Consider the following 24,092-nt stretch of genomic DNA (forward strand, 5'->3'; position numbering starts at 1 on the left):
CTATTCAAATAGGATCCATATTATGAACAAATTTAATGGACAGATGTACAGTGTCAGCCCAAGTCACAAATTGGTCCAGTAAAGTAACATCCCTAAAAACAAAACAAAAAGTCATCCAAAAAGTTATCCATAATAAAATGATGAAAAGGTTTAATATTGGTGTTACATAGCCATTTCTTTTCAAACTCCAACATGAATAAGTTACCGTATTTGCCGGCATATAAGATGACTGGGTGTATAAGACGACCCCCCAACATTTCCACTCTAAATATAGAGTTTGTTACATTACATTACAGTACTGAAGTGCACCCGGCGTATAGGACGACCCCCCCCCCCACTTGGAAGCATGTTTTTCAGGGGGGGAAAGTAGTCTTATATGCCAGCAAATACTGTAGTTAAACCAGGGATGATGGGGTTCCCCATCAAAAGACTGCAGGTCAGCTCTTAAAGCCAGTTTGGTGTAGTTGTTAGGAGTGTGGACTTCTAATCTGGCATGCTGGGTTCGATTCTGCGCTCCCCCACATGTAACTGTTCTGACCGAGCAGTGATATCAGTGCTCTCTCAGCCTCATCCACCCCACAGGGTGTCTGTTGTGGGGAGAGGAAAAGGAAGGTGACTGCAAGCCGCTTTGAGCCTCCTTCAGGTAGGGAAAAGCAGCATATAAGAACCAATTCTTCTTCTTCTTCTTCTTCTTCTTCTTCTTCTTCTTCTTCTTCTTCTTCTTCTTCTTCTTCTTCTTCTTCTTCTTCTTCTTCTTCTTCTAAAGGCTCCGGGAGAGTGACTGTTCCCTCCCACAGACCCTTCCCAGATAGCAGAGGCTCAATTTCCACTGCCTGGGAAGGGTCTGTGGGGAGGAGAGCTGCCAAACAGCTGTTCCTGACTGATTAGCTGTTTGGAGGCCCCTTGAATGCATTCTTCCCATGTAGACCTTTCCCAGACAGTGCAGTCATGATCTCTGCTGTCTGGGAAGGGTGGGGGAAATATTTAAAGGGTCTCAGCAGCTGATCTATCAGGATCAACTATTTGGCAGCTGTTCTCCCCCCAGACCCTTCCCAAGAAGTCAAGATCAACCCTCTACTGCCTGGGAAGTGTCTGGGTAGGAGGGGGAGACATTTAAATAGTCCCCCAACAGCTGATCCTGAGGATCAACTGTTTGGCAGCTTTTTGCTCCATCTTCCCAGGAGGCATTTAAAGACCCCAACAAACAACTGATCATCTGAATCAGCTATTTGGTGGAATCCTTTTCAAAGCTAAATTGAATCAGTTGAATCAGGTCTGAATTGTTCTGGGCTTCTGTGATCTATCTGATTTAATCTGATGGGATTATTGATTTGGCACAGATAAATCCCCAAAATACCCAAATCTGAAGTATTTCGCACATCTCTACTCTTAATCACTATACCATGCTTGGAATATTTGCATATTAATATTGTTTGATCAGTTGTATTGTTTTAATTTGTTCATTATTCTCTATTGTCTATGAGTTTGCCACTTATTATTATTATTATTATTATTATTATTTGGATTTATATCCCGCCACTCCCCGTAGGCTCGTGGCGGGTCACAGCAGTCCTATCCCCATTAAAATACCCATTAAAAGACTTTAAACAATCCCAACATGGTGGAACTTATTATTCCCACCCCTGCTATCAGAGCGGCAGGGAGGGTGGGGAGGAGATGCTAAGTCTGGGGGGGGGGAATGTTGGCACTCATTCGCTGACCCCGGCCTCAACCAAAAACCTGGCGGAAGAGCTCCATCTTGCAGGCCCTGCGGAAAGCTGGTAAATCCTGCAGGGCCCGCAGCTCACCCGGGAGCTCGTTCCACCAGGTAGGGGCCAGGACCAAAAAGGCCCTGGCCCTGGTCGAGGCCAGGCGCGCTTCTCTAGGGCCAGGAACGATCAGGAGATTCTCCCCCGCTGAGCGTAAGGCCCTGCGGGGGATGTAGGGCGGTAGGCGGTCCCTCAGGTATGTGGGTCCCAACCCGCGTATAGCCTTAAAGGTCAAAACCAGAACCTTGAACCTGATCCGGGCAGCAATTGGCAACCAATGCAGCTGCTTCAGCACAGGCTGGATATGGGCCCTCCAAGGTGTGCCAGTGAGGACCCGAGCAGCTGCGTTTTGCACTAGCTGGAGTTCCCGGATCAGAGACAAGGGTAGGCCGGCGTAGAGCGAGTTACAGAAATCTATTCTGGAGGTGACTGTCGCATGGATCACTGTAGCCAAGTGGTCAGGGGACAGGTAGGGCGCTAGTAGTCGGGCCTGGCGGAGATAGAAAAACGCCTGACCCGCTACTCTCTTGACCTGAGCCTCCATAGTCAGGGAGGTATCAATGGTCACCCCCAAATTCCTGGCCTGGAGCGCGATAGTAAGTTGCGTTCCTGCCAGGGTGGGTAAGCGCGCTGCCTGGTCCTGCCCTCTGCCTCCCAGCCACAGGACCTCCGTCTTGGAGGGGTTGAGTTTCAGGCGACTCTGCTCGAACCATTCAGTCACTGCTTCCAAACATCTGGCGAATGGTTCCGGGGGGGAGTCTGGGCGGCCGTCCATGAGGAGATAGAGCTGGGTGTCATCAGCGTACTGGTGGCAACCCAGCCCAAAGCTCCGTACCAGCTGGGCCAGAGGGCGCAGAAAGATGTTGAATAACGTGGGGGAGAGGACTGCGCCCTGCGGTACCCCACAGGGGAGTCCGTAGGGACGCGAGAACTCTTCCCCCACCGCAACCCTCTGGGTCCGGTTCTGGAGAAAGGAGCGTATCCAGCGCAAGGCTGTGCTCCGTATCCCCGTGCCGGCGAGGCGGTGGATCAGGAGGTCGTGATCCACGATGTCAAAGGCCGCCGATAGATCCAAAAGGACCAACACGGCCGACCCGCCTCTGTCCAGCTGGCGACGGAGATCATCCAAAAGGGCGACCAACACCGTCTCCACCCCGTGGCCAGGACGGAAGCCCGACTGATATGGATCGAGTGCCGAAGTTTCCTCCAAGAATGCCGAGAGCTGGTCAGCCGCAGCCCTCTCCACCACCTTGCCCAGGAACGCCAGATGCGACACTGGGCGGTAGTTGGCAGGGTCCTGCGGGTCCAGCGTTGATTTTTTTAAAGAGGGCGAACCACTGCCCCCTTTAGCCGCTCAGGAAACTCCCCTGAACTTAGGGAGGAGTTGATGATGTCTCTGAGCTGGCCTCCTATCCCCTGGCCGCCTCCCTTGAGGAGCCAGGAAGGGCAGGGATCAAGGGGGCAAGTGGTCGCCCTGACCGAACTCAGCAACTTGTCCACTTCGGGAAGAGAGAGCTGCCTGAAGCCATCAAACCTCACTACCAAAGGCGGCCAACAGGTCTCCAGTTCATTTACTGTATTAATTGTGGCGGGAAGGTCGCAACGGAGTGACAAGACTTTATCCGCAAAATGGCTCGCAAATGCCTCGCAGCCAAGTGCCAATTGTCTAGTATTTTGGCGCCCCTCAAGGGCGGTGAGTGATCTAACTACCCTGAATAATTGGGCCGGGCGAGAGCTTGCGGACGCAATTTCCGTGGCAAAAAACTCTCGTTTAGCCACTTTCACCGCCATCTCATACGCCCTCATAAGCGTGCGATAAGATGTTCTTGTAACCTCGTCACGAGTCTTCCGCCACACTCGCTCCAGTCGTCTCACCTCCCTTTTCTTCTCCCGGAGCGCCCCTGTGTACCAGGGGGCCCGTTTGAGTCGAGGGCAGAGAGGACGTTTAGGGGCGATCTCATCTATGGCAGCCGTCAGGCGGGACTGCCAGTCCTCCACCATAGCCGCTAGTGAGTCGCCAGGAGGCATCGGGTCCCGCAGAGCATTCCGGAATCCAATCGGATCCATAAGTCTCCGCGGGCGGGCAAAAATCCGCCCGCCGCCCAACTGGGGAGGGGGTGGTATCCTGAGCCGAGCCCACAGGGCGTAGTGGTCTGACCACGGCACAGCCAAGGCTGCATCCAGAACCACCTCTATCCCAGCACCAAAAATCAGATCGAGTGTGTGGCCGGCGTGATGGGTAGGGCCGGTAACAAATTGTGAGAGCCCCAGCGTTGCCATGGAAGACACCAGGTCTCCGCCAAGTCCTGAGGACGGCGCGTCCGCATGAACATTGAAGTCACCCAGGATTAAAAGCCTGGGAAACTGCAGCGCCCAGGCGGCCGCCGCCTCCAGCAGGCGGGGCAGGGCATCTGGCTGGGCGTTGGGCGGACGGTATACGAGCCAGATAGCCAAGCTCTCGACCGAGCCCAACTCAATACCGACACACTCCACTCCCCCGATTTCTTGCCCCGGGAGAGCCCTGTAGGCGAAAGCCTCCCGGACCAGGATTGCCACCCCCCCTCCCCTCTTGTGGGTCCGAGATTATTGCTTGATTTGCTGCTTTGAATCTGAGAGATACAAACATGAACCGTCTAGTTCAGTGGTCCCCAGTGGTCCCCAACTTTTTTATCACTGGGGACCGGTCAACGCTTGACAATTTTACTGAGGCCCGGGGGGGTAGTCTTTTGCTGAGGGACGTCGCCGCCACCGCCTGAGCCCCTGCTCCACTTACTTTCCAACCGGCGCCCCTGACTTCCCGCCACCTGCTGGGGGGCACTGCACAGCAGCTGCACAGTGCCAGGCGGAGGGGGAGCCCCAGCCATCGCGGCTGCAGGAGAGCACCAAAGGTGAGCCAGTGGCAGAGTGGCAGGGCAGCCCCCAAGGCAGCAGCTGGGGAGGAGGATGAGGAGGAGCTGCGGCCCGGTACCGACTGATCCACGACTCGGTACCGGTCCCCGGACCGGGGGTTGGGGACCACTGGTCTAATATTTAGTACAATAATTGTATGCCTAGGACTTGTCCAATCTCATCAGATCTCAGAACAGGCTGGTTAGTCCTTCGATGGGAGACCACCAAGAAAGTCCACAACTGAAAACCTTACAGGCTACCATAAATTGGCTGCTACGTGACAGTACTTCACTGTGTGAGAGTATTGTAGTATGTAATTAAACAGCTTCACCCTGCTTGAAGTCAATGAACTTAGAAGGCTGTAACTCCGCTTAGGATAGCACGTAGTAATTTGCCTCTGATTTCATCATCTTCCATCTAGATAGGAATGAACAACAAGCTGGAATTTTCTTGGAGGATGCATAAGAAAACAAGATAATGAATGAACATGCAAATCCGGGGAGGGGGGAGAACTGAAAAATGTAATTATTTTTCAGCTCATTTGTCACTGAGTCATTTGATTAGCAGGGTGGCACTTCTGCCAAGGAAGATACGACTCGTTTTTTGGCGCAAATATGGCCGCAGCCTTTATTATGCCACCCTCCCAAAAGGGTTGGTCTGACACAGTAAGTAGCCTGAACCCTTAGCTATCAGGCTGCTTCACCCGAGGGTCCTTGGACACCATGGAACCCCTCCATCCCAGCTGGGAGAGCAGATCCTCTGCATTTGGAATACTTCACTGGGGAGCAACCCTAGAGGCCCACCAGGCCCACCACTTTAGTGTCTCGTGTGTTGCTCAGCTACAAGCCCCTGGCCACCCAGCTGGGTAAGCCACGCTCGATCACAGCCAGTCTCCTTTAATGAGACCCCCGACCTCAGGGAGCCCCAGTATGCAGGCTGGGCTCCCTGCCAATAGCCTTTTACCGTGGGTGAATGGAAGGCTGCCCCGCCCCCTCCTTTCTGGCACCATGAGAACTCTTTTGGCATCATCCCATGTGGTGCTACATGGAGAAACAGGCAATATTTCCCAGGATAAACTCAGCAACACATCGGACACTGCTGCCAGGACACCGTTAGTGTTACCAAAAGCAGACAGAATGAGGAAGGAAGCTTCTTCCCACCCATCTGCAGGCTAGCTGCTTGGTGCAGCTCTCCTTACCAAACCATCAAAATAACACTGAGTTAAGGGAGATTTGGAGGTAGAAGATGGGGGAAGCAGAAGAGTTGGTTTTTATACCCCACTTTTTCACTACCCTTAATGGCTTATAATCGCCTTGCTGCAGGTTATTCGTAGATTGGAAATTCAATTTTTGAGAGCTGAGGCAGTTAGTTTCTGTTCACCAAAGCACTGGGGAATAATAGCAGACTATAGAGAAATACATCCCTATCTTTTTGCACTAGACAATTAACTTTCATGAAGAGCATTTTTGCTAGCCAGAGTGAATATCTTTCCATCTAACTTAACAAAAGGCAGGTTTAATAAAATTCCTGTTTCCCAGAGGCAGTGCCTGCATGGGTGTCCCACTCCAGATACACTGGATGATTTCATCTTAGACCCTCCTAGTTTTGAGAATTGTCGGCCACTTTGGAGGGTTTCCTTATGCAAAGGTAATATCCATCTGGATGGCAAACACCGATTGGGATAGCACTGAATGAGAAGGACCCCGTAAGATGCATGCAATCGCACTGATCTTAATTCAGATTTTAGTTGCCAACTTGGAATGGATGAACACTACAACTGCTGTAATGATTGTCTGTAACTGTTTTGTTTTACAAACCTGGTTCTGCACTGTTACTGTATTTTATTCTTGTTTTACTCTTCATTCCTGTTACACCAATAAAGGCTCTGTATTTGGGTTTGTTTGTTACAATCACCTTCCCTTTATCCCCCCACAACAGATGCTTCATGAGGTAGGTGGGACAGCATTGCTCTGTGAGAACAACTCTAACAGGGCTATGACTAGCCCAAGGTCACCCAGCAGGGAATCAAACCCAGCTCTCCAGAGTCATTATCTAACTCTGATACAGAAAGCAAAGAAGAGTGCAGATTTTTAATGCTCAAATTCATATGAAACAGGGGGCAGAATCTTTAGCAGCATCATAAATCGCATCCTATTTGATATACTTTGTTTATATCTACACCAAAATACCACAGAAGCAAACAGGAAAAGCCAGCTCTAGGTAAGAAATAATGGACTATGTAGGCTAGGGTGAGAAAGTCTTTGTCCTGGGTCACATGACTCAATTGCTACCCTTATTTGACAGTCAGCAGTAGCTCAAGACCGAAGGCCTTTGGGCTGCATTCATATAGTATCGCAGCTGCATGCCCCCATGGCGGTTCTCTACATGCCTCTAGTATGTGTTATTTTAATAATTCTTGAGGTATCAGCATCTGAATTGGTCAAGTAAGCAAACATAAGATTTCCCAACCCAGAAGACTTTACTTGAAAAACTAGTGTTGACAGCATGGCCAGAGTGTTGGGCATAGCCAAAGACTGCACAGGGACCCACCTTTGCTCCACTCTTTTTCAGCCTAACCTCCTTTGTGGGGCATCTGTGAGGAGAAATGGGGAGGGAAACCATGACTTCGAATCCCCCAGAAGGGACAGAAGGCTTCCTGCCCATGAAAAATGACTTTCTTTGCTCCGCTGCAGCTCAAAGTTCAGAATTGGCGGGGGAGGGTGCATAATTTTGGCCAGCAGCAAGAAAGGGGAGGCAGGTTTAGAAAAATAATGACTGGGGGAGGGGGGAGATATAATAGAGCTTTAATACGTACCAGGAACTCAAGGCCATCCTATGAAGCTGATGGATAATAGTTTCTGAATGAACAAAAAGAAATACTTCTTTACACGGCAAGTGAATAAAATGTGGAGTTGCTGCCAGAGGATGTAGTGATGGCCACAGGCATAGACAGCTTTAAGGGGATTAGTACAATTAATGGAAGATAGGTCTGTCAGTGTCTACTCACCATAGTGACCAAAGGTGAACCTCCACCTTCAGAGGCAGTAAACCTCTGAATCACAGTGCCAGAATGCCACATAAAAGGAAGGTCTCAGCCTCTATGTCCTGTCCCTCTACAGTGACTGGATGGCAGCGGTGTGAGACAGGATGCTGGACTAGATGGACCATTGGTCTGATTCAACAGGGCTCTCAAGCTCATATAAGAAAGTCACAACCTGCAGACAAAATCCTTGTGTTCACAGAAACAATCCAGTGGTTTCTAGCCCATATTAATTGCCCAGAGCCCCATGCAGAAAGCCCCATGCGGTTAAATCAAGACCAGATATTGGGGTGGAGATCAGGATTAAGACAACAGACCATAAATGACTACAAAGCAATAAAATTACACGTATTTGGCTGGACAGTACCTGACACCCTTTGGATGAAGAAGGCACTTCACTCTTTCCATTTTACTCACTGGGAGAACAGAAGTGCTCAACTTTGAATCATTTTTGCCCTCTCAAAGAAAGTGTGCCAGACTGCCAGTGTGAATGTCAAGGGGGGGGGGGAGCAATGTTTTCAGAAGCATGATTTCCAAACAGTAATACAGCAGCTTGGGATATTTACATGTCTGACATCATTGCCAGGTAACTTTACAGGCACCTACAAAATCCCTCCATTCCTGTCTCCTGGGACATGTGACAGAGCAAAAAGCAACAGCTGAGTGTAAAGGCAGCCTGCAGAGAGGAAAAGAAATTATTCAGCTTAATAAGTAATATTTCTGCCACGATCGCTTTTTTTCTATTAGCACCCGACTTGCTGTGCCCATAAGCAAATCCCTCTGAATTTGACAACATGGGCAGTGGAGTCAGCTCTGAGTCGAAAGAATCAGCCAAAAGGTCAAGGGAACTTGAAAAAAAGCTCCAGGAAGATGCTGTGAGAGATGCCAGGACAGTCAAGTTGCTCTTACTAGGTAAATATTTTAAATATGTGAGCTTTTAACAAAGGAAACCACTACATAAATCTTGAAATTATTTACAGGGATTTAGCTATTAAAAGATCTGTAAATCTGTAAAGTAGATTTTACTTTTGTGCATGCCACTTATATTACTGCTGATATGAATGACTGAGTGAAACCAAGGCATATATATTTGGGGAAGGAAAACATGTGCGTCTTCATGAGCTGCAGTTCCCAAGCCATGCATCATTCTTGTGACTCATATCCTATGTGGCAGCTGTGATCCATATGATTATGAGCTCAGCTCATAATACATGATTCTATCTGGATCAGGGTCATGGAATACAGTACTCTGCGTGAGATTGCTCTGGAGTGACTGGTAGACTGCAGTAGTACTGTACTACATGAATCCCAATTGTTGTATATATATGCTGCAACCCATAGCAACTTGGGGCTCCTTATGGGCCAGATACCTGTGGAACATAAATGCTACTCAAGCTCTTTGATGGTAAGGAATGCTTGCTACCAGCCCATGCACATAGATCATTAGAAGCTTTTGCATGCACATACCTGCTACGGGCATGATTACTAATAATAATAATAAATATATATAAATTATATATTACCAGAACCAAAGGGACTAATTAGCTTGAGTATCAAATGCTCCAGACTAAAGATGTTAATATCTGTTTTCCTGAGTTGAAAAAGAACTGAATTTGAGACAGGAATGTATTGTTTGGTTAATGATAAGAACCATTCTATTTTGGCATACATCGTGCAGAAACTAAAAATATTAAAACACTATGTTAATAGCTAATGACTGTGAATGCTTAATGGGTTTCTCTGGTTAATTAATTACCAGATGCTGCTGTTGGCCAAATTTATAATATTTTCTTAGCTGTTGCTCTGTGCTGAAACAAGCACTTAGCAGATGATTCCGGTCGGAACAGAGGAAAACCGATTCCATTTGTAAATCAAGGAGCACAGCGTTACAGTCTTTGGTACAATATTTAGTCAAGAATTTACTAGGTGCAAATCATATAATCCAGCAGTCTCCAACCTCCAGTCCAGGAACTGGTAGTGGTCCGTGGATCAGTTGGTACCAGGCCCCGGCTGCTGCCTAGGGAGCTGCCCTGCCACTCTGCTGCCGGCTCACCTTTGGTGCTCTCCAGTGCCCGCCATGGCTGGGGCTCCCCCTTGGTGCAGGTCTGCACCGCTGCTGCTGGCACCACCACCACCCCCCCCCAGCAGGCGGTGGGAAGTCAGGGGCGCCAGCAGGAAAGCAAGTGGAGCTGGGGCTCAGGTGGTGGCGACATTCCTCGTCAAAAGACTACGCCCCACCCCCCCAGGCCTCAGTAAAATTGTCAAGCATTGACCGGTCCCCGGTGATAAAAAGGTCGGGGATCACTGATCTAATCAATTCTCAGGATGCCGCCTGGAAGCTTTCTTACATAAGCCAAATTGCAATAAATGAGAGCAGGGTCTTACATTGCAGTGAGGCTTGGGCAAGCAAATGGGGTGGCCAGAAGGGTCTGAATCAGCCGCTGCTCCAATCAGCTCCTGGTGGAGATTAGCTAACAAAGTGGAGCCAAATGTCTCCTGAAGGGCTGTTGCTACTACAGGGACCCCTTGTATTAGACCTGGGCCATGGAAATGGTAGCTCTGCAGGTGAGCCCACACCCGTCAACATCACCACCACAGCCCAAGTCCGAGCTGAGTGGCCCTTGTAGCTGTGCAGGGGACACTCAGCTCAGTTTGCTGCAGTTCACCCCCAGTTCCTTAGATCCTGCCATGACATACCAGCTTCTAGATATGTGTGACTGCTTACATTTTTAAAAAACTGGTGTGCGCTTTCCAATGTGTGTGTAGATATACATGCTAAGGATGTGTGGAAGGCCCCTAACAAAATCCACCGATCTCACTGCGATTGTTTTGACTTATCTTCAGATTCCTTTTAAGGGGTGCCAAAGGAGGAAATTCCACACTTGTCTTGATAGTTTGCTTTAGATGAAACTTGGTGCCCTAATCTTTAACTGCTTTAAGGTATCAAGCTATGCCTTCAGTCATTCTAGATAATCTCCATACATAAATACTGACTGCTACCTGTTTTTGTATTTGTGAAGCCTTAGTTCCCTAGGATCTTCCACACTACATTCTTTGTATACAAAGTCCAGAAAAAAAAATCATTGGAGAAATTTGAAAAGGCTTAGGGTTTTTTTTCTCCCTGTGGAGGAAAAACTACATCAGCTTGGTGTGGTGGTTAAGAGTGGTGGCTTCTAATCTGGTGAGCCGGGTTTGATTCCCTGCTCTTCTACATGCAGCCAGCTGGGAGTCCTTGGGCTAGTCTGATATCAACCACAGTCAAGGCCTTTTCCCCCTTATAGCTCCAGCTCTGTGGAATAGCTTCCCTGAAGAGGTAAGGGAGAGGTTCACTTTTGGGGCAGTTTCCCCCAGGTAATCTTCCAGCTAGCATGGCGGTTAAGAGTGGCAATCTCTGATCTAGAGAATAGAGGTTGATTCCCCCAAGGAGGCTTCACATGCAGTCAGCTGGGTGACCTCAGACCAGTCACATTTCTCAGAGCTCTCTCAGTCCCACCTACCTCACCAGGTGTCTGTTCTGGGGAGAGGAAGGGAAGGCAGTTGTAAGCCACATAGAGACTCCCTTGAGTAGTGAACAGTGGGGTATAAAAACTACCTCTTCTTCTTTCACTCCTGCACAATATTTTTGTTAGGTAAATAGATTTTGTTCAAGCTTCCATAGTCACATGCAAGGTGAGCCTTATTCCCTGGTAGTTTATCTCAAGTTTAACATTGTGCTTTTGCTTTTTCATAGTAGCTGCTTTCATGTAATCCAAGAACTGAATCATCTAATTGACTGGGGAAAACCATGCACAGCATTGTTGTAAAGTCATTAAATTGACCAATTTGTATAAAGCATGGAATCTTTTACAATCTATCTCCTTTGAACCTGGGTACCTGCCTTTGAAAAGACCCAAATCAGAAAGAATACATTGCCTGTATTTTTGCATTGGCACAATAAACAGCATGAAGAAGTAAACATGGGTCAATGGGCAAACATTGAAGGCACACTGAGACACCTAAGTAGAAGGTTTCAACTCAAAAATCACATTTTTGTTTCTTTATGGCATTTGTCTTTTAAAATTGGAGTTGGTGACAGATTAGTGGCTGGAAGTGCAAGCTGCAAATATGCTGTCCAAGTATACAAGACAGCAGTTTAATCATGCATATGAACACAGACAAATTCATTTGATTGCATCCAAATAGCTTCTTGAATTATTGGTTCCCAACTTGAATTAGCAAGTTGGACATAAGCCAAGTTTTATTGGCTTTTAACTAAACATGTTATTTTCTTTTATTGTTATTTTAACTATTATGTTTTAGTTATTATGTTGTCAACCACCCTGAGCCAGCTTGCGAGAAAGGGCAGCATAGAAATCTTCTTCTAAATAATAAATAAAATAAATAGAGGGTTGGTTTGCATGGCTAAAGTACTGAATTAAGAAGAGACTAAGCACCTATGTGAAAATTTGCAGCTCACAGGAATTTAAGTAATTTCATCGTTTATTTCTCATAAAGCAACAAAGTATACAATTTGTGAGTTATGGGCCTAACCCTTGCTGTAGTTTAGCTTTGTTTTCCAGATGTGGCAAGCAGGGTTTCATTTGCTTATAATTTTTCATATGGTCCCACAGCCTTCCCTGTACTTTGCATGAATATGGTTCCATGGGTTCTGGATATGGCATAGTAAAAGTATTCTGCCGCAAAGAAGAATTAGAGAGAGCCTATTGTAGATTCAAAAATGCATTTCAGAGATACCAGAAACCAGCTGTAAATTTGCAAGTTCCAGGTGCACAAGCTCATTGTTGACAGCATTGGTATCATCCATGAGAAGCAGCAGATAGACACTTGAACCAAATTTGCATGTTCATTGAATTTATCTCTGGCTTTCTGTGTCTTTGTGAGTTTAAAGGTGTGTTTTCCATATGTTTGTCTTTATTTGCTTCGATTAGGAGCAAACTGCACATCATGTTCAAATGGATATAATGAAAGAATTCTTGAGCTGAGATTTTGAGTGAAAGAACGGTGAAGTGGAAAAAGGGTGCCAATGCTTTTTGCACCAGCTGTTCTGCTCTTTCCAAATCTCCTCAAGGTGTTACTGATGGACATTCAACACACAAGTTGAATTCTGGGACTGGGTGGTAGTGCCTGAGGATGATTTTGAAAGCCTAAATGGTTATAAAGCTAACCCAATCTAATCCTCTACATCTTCGTTTGGCAAACCCAGAATTTTTCAGTAGAGGCAATTCACACACTCAATTGAGAGTTGTATCTCTTTCCAAAATAACCCAAAACAATTTCTAGAATTCTTTGACTAACACCATGCATGTAGAAGCACATATGTTGTTAACACAATACTGTAAACAGGATACACAGTCAAGTCCAGAAATTTGTATCAACTAAGTATGGTTTGTTATTCTTGTGAAGAAAATAGCTGCATACAGATACATGTGAGAAGTGGGACAAGCTGTGCAAAAAGGTTTATTAAAATTTGGCAACCCTTTGTTATATATATATATGAGAGGGTTATGTTAACTGAATGGTTTATATGTGAGTATATTTCAATTATAGGATCATCCCTCTTTCATGTTATGCACACCTGCAGATGTACCCTGGGCAATTCTTAGTAGGGATCTATTGCCAGGTGTGTACCAGGATCCTGTATTTGGGCAGCACTGTATGTTAATTTGGGAAGATCCCCAAAAATAAACAGGCAGAGGTTGGATATTGTACCTTTATTGAGAAACCTAATTGCACAAGGGATTAGTAAGAGGAACAGAAGGTACAAGGAGCCTCCATTTATATGGTGGAAAGTGCTGTCAAGTTGATTTAGAGAGAGCCAGTTTGGTGCAGGGGTTAAGAGCAGTAGACTCCAATTGGATTTGATTTCCCACTTTACCGGATGCAGCCATCTGGGTGACCTTGAGCCAATCACTGTTCTTCTAGGGCTGTTCTCACATAGCAGTCTGTTACAGTTCTCTTGGACCCACCTACCTCGTAAGGTATCTTTTGAGAGGAGATGAATGAAAGCTGTTTATAAACAGCTTCACAACTCCTTTGAGTAGTGAAAAACATGGGATTAAAAATCAATTCTTCTTTTTGTGGTGACCATGTAAGGTTTTCAAGAGGTAAAAAACATCCAGGGGTAGTTTGCCATAATCTGCCCTCTTAGACCATTTACACACTGGAGGTTTCATGCCAGACTGCAGGCTGGAGATTTAGTCGTGGCAGGTTGCCCCACCTTTTCCTGCACCCACATGGGGGAGCATTTGGCCTGGTGCACCTCATCCACCACTGATTTGTGCTACTGCATGGGAGCTGGGGCAGTGAAGTTCCCAGTGTGTAAACGGTCATATAGAGGCCCTGGACTTCCTTGTTGGTCTCCCTTCCAAATACCAACCAGAACCAACCCTGCTTAGTTTCTGATAGCTTATGAGATTGGGCTAGTCAGGGCCATCCAGGTCAGAGTACACATAAACTATTGAACAAATGATCTTAATTTCTGCTAGATTTTAACCCATGCAAGTCTCATCTAGTAGTATAAAGGTGGGGAGTCAATATAGGAAGGAACCTGTCTGGAGGATGAAGTCCAGGAAGGTTCGATGAAAGAGGTGATAGGGGTGGGATTGGAACCAGCTCACAATCTCTAAATATGCCTGTTCTGGTTCTCAGGGGCAGTAATTGGGGACCAATGGGAAACTTTTGAAGCTTCACTATTTCTACTGTGGATATTGCTTACTGTCTAGCTACCTTTATAATGGCTGTGTAGAAAAAATGGAAATAAACAGAACTGGACCAGAACCAAAAGTTTAAACCTAATTGGTTGACTGTGGAGTAGGGGGAATAACAGCTAGGCAGGGAAGTACTATTTCAAGGAGGAAGACTTTGGAGTGAGAATTTCTTTTGAATGAGGTTTAGAGTTATAAAAGAAAACAATAAGCTTCTATATTGTAGCCATTTGGTCCAGTGGTCCCCAACCTTTTTATCACCAGGGACCACTCAACGCCGGGGACCACTCAACGCCTTTTACTGAGGCCCGGGGGGGGGTAGTTTACTCCTCTACTCTCAACCACTGCCCTAACGCTCTCTGATCGCTATGGTAATGTTTAAACATCCCTTCAAAATAAGATACAGACACACCACAACAATGAAGTGTGTTGTAAAGGGCCGGGGGGGGGGGGAGAAGGCGTCCTTCGGGGCCCACCTCCAATTAGTTGAAGGACCACATGTGGTCCGCGGCCCACAGGTTGGGGATCGCTAATTTGGTGGAATTGGGTTCCAGAGAAAAACATAATATGAGAAATTCAGCAGTTGTCAAAGGTTTTCCTTGTCCTTTGCAAGCTTTTACTGCAAACCTCTTGTTTTTGTGCCTTGAAGGCAGAACTGAGAATTTAGAGACATCCCCTTATGCTAAACAGGGGGGCTGAAGAATTGCTTTAATACTGCCTGAATTTCTAGAACAAGGCTTAAAAACTGTGGTACAAAATGCTTTGGTTGCTGTTTGTAATATAGTTATTTCAAGCAATTCTTCATTCTGTCAAGGGGACCCAGAACTATTACATTCTTCTTTTCCCAGTAAAATGGTGGGAGTTTGCCAGGGCACTAGAAGTGACCAGTATATATGTCTCTTATGTACATGCATTTTTTGTTTGTTTGCAGGTGCTGGGGAATCAGGGAAAAGCACAATTGTGAAACAAATGAAGTAGGTGCCTCAGTATACCCTCCCCAAATGTCCTGTAATGTTTTGGAAATCTACTTTTGCAACTGGGACATTCCAAGCAATTACAAATACAGAATTTTTGCTCCCATAAATCACAGCTATTTGTTGCATCTTTACAATGGAAAAATATTTATGGTCCTTACTGTGTGACTCGGTCTCTCGTGGCAACTGGCACTGTACATCTGGGCCATGGGTTTCCTGGGTACAGGATGCTAGTGGTAGGGTGGAGCAGAATACTGAAGATGGGGAGAGGATAGCTGGTGGGTAGGAAGGAGGTAGGAAATGGGGAGAGGCTCTGGGGCCTTCAAGGAAGGCCTTATGGGAGGGCATCTGGAAGAGTGGTTTATATATCAATTTAAATAAAATAATAATTAATGGAGCAAAGGGAAATTCACCTCCCTCCCTCTCTAGGATCATCCACAAAAATGGCTACACAGACCAGGAATGCCGAGAGTATCGATCTGTGGTTTACAGCAATACTCTGCAGTCTATGCTGGCAATTGTGAAGGCAATGTGCACCCTTGGGATCAAGTATGGAAATGCAGAAAGGAAAGTAAGTATGTAATCCAGCACTGCACTGCCATAAAGAACAGCTTGGTCAGGGAAGAAGGGGTGTAGCCATGGCTGAGGTGTAGCCATGGATGCTGTTAGCATTGGCATGGAAGCTGCCCATTAGACTGATGTGAAGGAAAGGATTCCTACAGGTTGAGTTCCACATTCTGTATAGCAGTCACATATCACTTGTTTGCTGTTCTCAGTTCTGGCATATGCAGTGCCTGATTCAGATCACAGCTGTAATGCACATGGAGAAAAGGCTTACCCCCCCCCCCAAAAAAAATGCTGTTTTGCTGACCAAAAGTGAATTGTGAGGGCTATGTGGCTCCTTGGATGTCTCCAAATGAGCAAATAATGCCCTCCCCATAGATCAAGTCAATATAATGCCATGAGCATAGAAGACCCACACATTTTTTAAATATATATCTGGAACAGGAAATCAGCCAGAGAAGCAATGGGACCTTTGAATAATAACTAAAGGGATTGCTAAAGAAAGATGGGGAGATAGCACAGAAGCACAATTAATTCTTTTGTTTCTGAATTCATTGGACAAAGTGTAAGGCATGTACCCTCCCTGCCGCAGCCACTATTTTCAGGAAGAATGGAGCCTGAAGAACTGAGTGAAATCAATTCAGATCTGAAGCAGTGGAAGAAAGTGTGAATCCAGTGGCATCTTTAAGACCAATGAAGTTTAATTCTGAGTACAAGCTTCCATGTGCATGAACACTTTGACAGATACATTGAAACAAGACTTCCTCAGCCATTACACAGAGAAACAGAGAGAGAAAGAGAGAGAGAGGCAGGGGGTGGGGGAAGGTTAGTTGCCAAGAATGGCTAATTGCAGTCAAGATGCATAAGTAACTAGGCGAATTTGATAGATGCAAGTTTCTTTGCTCATTCAAATACTACATATTATTTTTGAAGCAAATGAAAGGAAAGACTCAGCTTTACAGTTCTAATTTCAGGAAGATGAAAAGCAGCTTTTTGCGATGGCAGATTCCATGGAGGATGGCACCATGTCTCCAGAACTGGCTGGAATAATCAAGCGCCTGTGGAAGGATCCAGGGATCCAGGCCTGTTTTGAAAGGGCATCAGAATACCAGCTCAATGATTCAGCTGCCTAGTAAGTAGTAGGCTGGCTTTCTGTAATGCTTTCACAACAGTTTTCTTCACTCTCAAACTGTATATATATAAAATACTAGTTATTTGCTATTATGATATACTTGCACTTTAATTTTTGCAACTTCTTTATTTGAAAATAGAGGGGCAATTATAGATGGACATCAATTTAAAATTAAGATCCTGCATAACAGTGCATATTTCTGGTTAATGCATTGTCTCTTAAGATAAGTAGTTAGCTAAAATGCTATTTACCTTTTCAGGGTACAGTTCCCTCCTCCATCCAAGCAGGGATCAGAGATTTGGAGGAATACAATTCTATAGAGACTTCAGGGAGGAAATTTTTAAAGAATCCCCAGGAAAATTTTCTCTGACCCATCCTGACATGGTTAGTAGATGGGGAAAAGAGAGGAGATAAAACTCAGGGGTGTAAGGACGAAGGGCTCATTTGTGTTGAATCCATCAGAGCAGACAGAACTCTTAACTGAGGTCTAAAGGAGGCAGCTATGGACCATGTGCTCACCTCGACAGCTGAAGAAAGATTCATAGTAATGGAAATTCTGCAGGGATCTGAGTTTTCTAAGCTAAGGAGCCTTCCTATATTTTAACATCTGATGGGGCACATATAGAGAAAGGGATAGAGAAATTACATTTTACCTGTTTTTTTTAATCCATCGCTCAGTCTAGTGCTGTACTTGAAAATATGCTTGTGAACATTTTCTTTTTAACAAATACTTTATAACTTTTGATGTTGCTAGTGGTTCTCTGTGCTACATAGACTTCCAGCATCTATTATAAAAGGAGCACAAGGGGGGAGGCAAGACAACTGGCAAAAAGCTATTCCTTGAGGGGTACACAAGGAAGTAAACAGACCCTTGATAACCAGGTGCTGGACAGCAGAAGGCACAGAGGCAAGGCCTCAGATCTCAGGAGAGAAACTGGGAGTTCTGACCCTCCCAGTAGTCAATTCCTTACAAGAATCATGTGGTGGTGGTGAGTTGTCTGAGAGAGAAAGAAAAGCTACCCCAGGTGCTGGGAAAACCTTGGAGGACAGGATGGAATATGGCCTGCAGGCCAGAGCAGGCCTATTCTGCCACAGATGCAAACCAGAATTAGATACTTCCTCCCTGCTAAAGTGTTTCTTATTCATCTCTGTCTGATTTCTGCAGTTATCTCAATGATTTGGACAGACTAACTGCCCCTGACTACGTACCAAATGAGCAGGATGTTCTTCGTTCACGAGTCAAGACGACTGGGATTATTGAGACTCAATTTTCTTTCAAGGACTTACACTTCCGGTACTGAAAGCTTTTTCTTGGTTCTTCCCCCTCCCTCCCCCCCTCAATGAATTTTCAGGCTAATTCAGACAACTGGGACTGAAGCCCAGACACTGCTTGCAAAGCATAGATAGCTTTGTTATACCTGTGATCACATGCAGCAAGTTGAGATTCCCCAGGGCCAGTGCTGCTGGGGAAATCATGGAGGCCTCCCAGTACAACATGTGCCTTGGGAAAGGATCCCAGTGGAACTACCTTTCAGATGGTCAACATCCAAAAGACTTATAAGGAGAACTGGAAATACCAAATATTAATACAATATTGTACGTTTGTTTTTTTAAGAACTATTTGTATTGCATAATCCAACTGAGTTCTGGTTTATAAAGTCAGCTGTTTTTATAAACAGCTAAATCAACAGTTTCCTTGAAGCCCTTCAAGTGAGCCATTTCCCTACAGCAGCTCAGCCTGCTAGCAGATGGTGAACCAGCATGGTGTAGTGGTTAAGAGCAGCAGCTTCTAATCTGGAGAGCCAGGTTTGATTCCCCACTTCTCCACATGCAGCCAACTAGGTGGCCTTGGGCCAATCACAGTTCTCTCAGAGCTCTCTTAGCCTCACCAGCTCACTGTTGTAGTGAAAGGAAGGGAAGGTAGGTGTGGTAGGGTTGTGTGCTTCGGCCGCCAAAGGGGCCGTTCATGCCCGAAGCAGCCAGCACTGTGACATGATGGGGGGGGGGGTGGCGCCGGCACGCCAGTCAGCACACACATGCAGGTGCAAAGCTCTGCACCTGCTTGTGGGTACTGGGTCATGCGCTGCCACTGCCACCTCTCCCCTCCACATCATGGCACTTGCTGCTTTGGGCATGAACAGCCTCTTCAGCGGCTGAAGCACACAACCCTAGTTGTAAGCTGCTTTCTCCTTTAGGGTTTAGCAGGGTATAAAAACCAACTCTTACTCTTCTTCTTCTACTACTGCCAGATAGAGGGAGGGCAATACAAAAAAAGGGGGGGGGGGTGGCTGACCACTTTCCACAAATGCCAACAAGAAAATAAGAAAGTGGTGTGAGGAGAAAAACAGTTTATTATCTTATGAAATTCAAGGCAATACAGGAACCAGCTTATGATTTGCCCGTTTTCAAGGTAAAAACATTTTCCTCTGTGGCTTTTCCCTCTCTAAACTTCAACATTCACTTGAACCCAATATCAATTTTTTTCAAAGTGTAGAGAATCACCTATAGATATACGTCAGCTATACACTCAGGTGTTTCCTGGAGGATCCTTCTCCCATTAATTATGCCCAGGGGAGCATATACCCGTGTTTTGGCTCCTGATATATTTGAGTTTAAGTAATCTCAGAACATTTTTTATTGTAAACAGATTGAGGGAGGGGGTGGGACTTTCAGTGTCATGGAAGAAGCTGCTCAGCACACAGGTTAGGCTGTTGGATGCAGGAAACTGAGTTTTTGGCAAGTGCTAACATCATATTCTTGTGGCGCAGACTGGTAAGGCAGCAGACATGCAGTCTGAAGCTCTGCCCATGAGGCTGGGAGTTCAATCCCAGCAGCCGGCTCAAGGTTGACTCAGCCTTCCATCCTTCCGAGGTTGGTAAAATGAGTATCCAGCTTGCTGGGGGGTAAACGGTAATGACTGGGGAAGGCACTGGCAAACCACCCCGTATTGAGTCTGCCATGAAAACACTGGAGGGCGTCACCCCAAGGGTCAGAAATGACCTGGTGCTTGCACAGGGGATACCTTTACCTTTACCTTTACCTAACATCATACTGATACAGGAAAAATTGAAACGTGGATAAAACCATGGTTTGGGCTTAGGCAACAAGATCAGTTTGAAAGTCCAAATACCTTTGAACTCTCCATCACTCAGTTGACATATGCTGAAAAGCAAAGAGAGCAACTCAGTTTTGCCTGTAGTATCAACAGTAACATGAGACATATTGACTTTTAGGTAGAAGGACAGATACGTATTTAAAAAGTGGGGGTTTTTTTCCTTTGCTTTATTTTGGAAGCTGAGGGAGATGAGTATTTGTAAACTGCTTTGCATGTGATTTATAGAATTAGGTTAGCAAATTACCAAGGAAATGATACCCTGCCATACAGAGAGCATGAATTTATCTCACTGATGTTCCAACAGTGCCCATTTAGGGATGCAAGGACTTCTACATTGTTGTCTATTTTAGGGTTCACTTGTGTGGCAGGAATCTATTTTTCCCTGCCACAATACTGGAAAGATATTTCCTTATATCTGCTGGCTCCAGCCATGGATTGAACTTGCTGTCTCCTATGATAGTCTCACCTGGTCCTCCCAGAGGTCAGGGCTCCTTTTCCAACCTGAGCCTCCTTATCAACTGTGCTCACATGCCACCTGTGAACACGCTTACTTGGGGTCCCTCCCCTTCCCATCCCCTCTAGGCCATTTTGGGAGAGGGAGGGGCAACATGACATATATGATCATATCACCCGCTAAATGTATGACACACACACACACACATATATATATATAAATTAATTAATCCCACCCATTCAGAAACCCTTCTAGGACCATTAAAAAAAAATTCTGCTTGAGAAAGCTTACTTTAGGCCATGGGATGATGATTTTAAGAGCAATTTTAACCCCAGTTTTCTGAATAAGTATCAGTACATATCTACTTCCTAACTGTTCTAAGAATTCTGAAAAAATAGCGAAGGTGAAGTCAAAATCTCCTTTATCAAAGGTATCTAAGATTTGCAATGAACAGGAAGCTGTTACAAATCAGAAGCAGAGGAAGAGTATAAACAACAGTTTTCACAGTGAAGAAAAGTAAATAGGATAAGCCTAAATATTTGCACTGGAAACAGTGCAGTTTTAGTTTCTGCAAATAGTCTGGAACAAAATGAAACAACTTGACAGCAATGTTTGCAGATGACAACAAACTATTTAGATGGATAGAAAATCCCAGGCTGACAGCAGTGCATTTCCCTTTAAACCAAATATTGGGTTCATGACTCAGATTTTCCAAGATGACTCAGATCTTCTTTCACAGCAGTTGTTTGTCTCCTAACAATTAGCAGCCATGAAAGAAACCTCAGCCCACTTTTCTTAGTCCTCATTATAAGAAAGGAAAGAATGGTCAGCCAGACTTTCAACTGATGCCAATTAGAAAAGTGAAGCTCAAAAAAAAAAAAAGTCTGTATTTTTCCAAACCAGACTATGAGGGAGCCAAAAAAAATAAGCACTCCAGGTTTCTTGGCTTCTAAATACTGGTTTTGTATTCAAATCCAGGGTTGTTTTTTGGCACCATTATTTCCTCTGAGGAATCTTTCCATGGGGGATGCAGGGGCTGTTTTTGAAACTACTGGCACCCAAATTGCTACTGGTGTCTGCCCTTTAAATAACACCAGATTTCAAGTGATGGAGACTTTTGGGCCTATGGGCCTGATGGTCCTCTGAACAAGGTGCTTCCAACCATCCTCCCTTGATTCCTCAAATCCTCTAATCCATGACAATGTATAACTCAAGAATCAATCAAGCCAAACCAAACAGGAATACTTTTACAAGACTAGCAAATGTAAAATCAAAGAATGTACCATTTGATGTGTACTGTACAACCAAAAGAATCTACACAATGGACAACTCAAAAATCTACAACCAATGTCTAACCCAAGAATCTACAGCAAAAAAAAAAAAAAGGAGGGGGGAAACAAACCTGACACAAAGCTATTCAAGCAAAGAATGCAAATTTGCAAAGGTAATGAGCACAATTTAAAAAATGGCATAATCTAAGATAAGTCAACCTGATAAGCTAGTGCCAAGCTCAGGAAGATACAGACTGTGTGTGTGGGGGGGAGAGAAAAACAAAAAGTTTTGGGAACCTCCAAACGCAGATTTCTGATTCACCCAGTTAATCCCATGCTTTGTATTTTAACTTTTGGGAAAAAATATTTTTGGCTTTGCCTGCATACTTGTATGCCTATGCGTTGCTCCAGGCAGTTCACCTTAAAAAAAAAAATCCCATCCCTGGAAGATAGTACTTCTTAATCTCCATACATTTATTTTGCATGTAGTTTGCTGGTTGTCCACTGGAGGGAAGCACTTTTTTAGGTTGGTAAATCCACTTTTGGGGATTCACCAACTTGCGCTTTAAAATGGTGGATATCATGAGTAGTTTGCTGGCCAGATGAAGAAGGTTGGCAACGTTATGCGGAGCACCCAGAATATAATGTCTGCAGGGAATGAGTATGATGTGAAATTTATGATATGTGGAAAGGCCCTGGGATTTGGGGAGACCCATTCATTGATATCCCAGAAAATCCCAGGTATCAGGATCAGAATTTATTAGAAAAATATCAATAAGGTATTTTTCACATTTATAACCAGTTCAGATATATCTGAAAGCACATCCCTAATAACAATTCAATTGTTTAAGTTTATGTGCAAGTTGAACATCTTTGGAGCCTTGATTAAAAGACCTCATCTAACCAGCTAACTCCCCAAATGTACTGCCGTTAACATCCCCATATTCCAGAGAGACTCCTTGTTTTCTGATACTGATAACAGCCACTGTTACTATCTGGGCTTTCTGAGGTTAGGTTCAAACAGTTTTCTTCTGGGTGTGCATAAAGTCATGATAATTGCTCTTGTCAAGTATTCAACAGCAAATCTTGGAACTAGAGCAGTTAATGTCTGAGTGAAGAATGGCATTCATAGCAAAGGCCTACTCACCTCCATACATTTAATACGCAGCTTGGCATTTTACGTTCTGCAGCTAGTGACCTTTTGGAACCATTAGACATGGTAGCATATAGGACAATTATGCTTTCCCAAACACCCTTTTTGCTTTTAAAAATCACATGACTAGCTCAAGGATTAAAATGGATCTTTCTTGCTTCTAAATGCCACCTTGCTGCTCTCTCTCTCCCTGTCTCATGTATATTTGCATACCAAGATGCTAAATATTGCAGAGCATGTTTGAGAAACTGCATTTAGAAGCTATCAAAGTCTCATCTGAACATATTATGTTTGTTAAGATCAGAAAAGTAACTAATGTGAATGAAATTACATTAGAGATGTACGAAGGAGCTGAGTAAACCATATCCAAATATTATTATGGTAGCACTGGCTGCATCCAAACCGGGCTATCGCTCCTTGTCTTCCAAACCGTAGTAGGCTTTTACATGGACAAGGCATCCACATTATGTCATCCTCTAATAATTCATTAGAAACCTTCCTACCATCAATATATTCTTTTTCAAATATAAGTTGTTACAATCTTTATAGAATGAGCACAGTCCAAGTATGTCAGCAAGCCATCAGGATGGGAAGGTATGCATCTGTAAAGATCCCACCCACGTTGGCATGCTTTTCCTTTTTTTCAGCTTCCTATGCCCACCCTCTTCTGAAGACCCCTGGCAGTTTTTTTTTTTAATCTATAATTGCTATTCCACTATGGCTCAGTAACTTTATGACAAGCAAACTACTAAATTCTCTAAATTGCCAGATTTCATATGTTTAAAAAGGATATCTTTGGCCATTTAAAGGGAAAGGCAATTGAGGGAAGTTGGGAAATTTCCTTCACTGTAAATGGCAGTCTAATAAGTTGCCAAATTGACTATAGTCTGAGGAAGAGTTACACCAAAGCACATTGACTTCCAGTTAGAAAAGTGTAACACTGCGCAGGTTAGCATTCTGGACCAAACTAGACATGATGCTCATTTTTTGAAATCAGTGATATATTATGTTAATAGGCCCAAATCCA

The 24,092-nt window shown here is 44.8% G+C and overlaps 1 protein-coding gene across 1 annotated transcript in view; it reads left to right on the top strand.

Annotated features, from left to right (window-relative positions):
• The window catches only part of GNAT3 (G protein subunit alpha transducin 3), a 41,508-nt gene that overhangs the window by 14,980 nt on the left and 2,436 nt on the right, over nt 1-24,092 (top strand). Inside the window, exons 2-6 of the mRNA XM_077338035.1 lie at nt 8,446-8,610; nt 15,334-15,376; nt 15,806-15,947; nt 16,915-17,072; nt 18,238-18,366. Coding sequence (XP_077194150.1) covers nt 8,493-8,610; nt 15,334-15,376; nt 15,806-15,947; nt 16,915-17,072; nt 18,238-18,366 — 590 coding nt within the window. The 5' untranslated portion in view covers nt 8,446-8,492. The remainder of the gene's footprint in view (nt 1-8,445; nt 8,611-15,333; nt 15,377-15,805; nt 15,948-16,914; nt 17,073-18,237; nt 18,367-24,092) is intronic.

This window comes from Paroedura picta, chromosome 5 (genome assembly GCF_049243985.1).
Source record: "Paroedura picta isolate Pp20150507F chromosome 5, Ppicta_v3.0, whole genome shotgun sequence".
NCBI classification, from domain to species: domain Eukaryota; kingdom Metazoa; phylum Chordata; class Lepidosauria; order Squamata; family Gekkonidae; genus Paroedura; species Paroedura picta.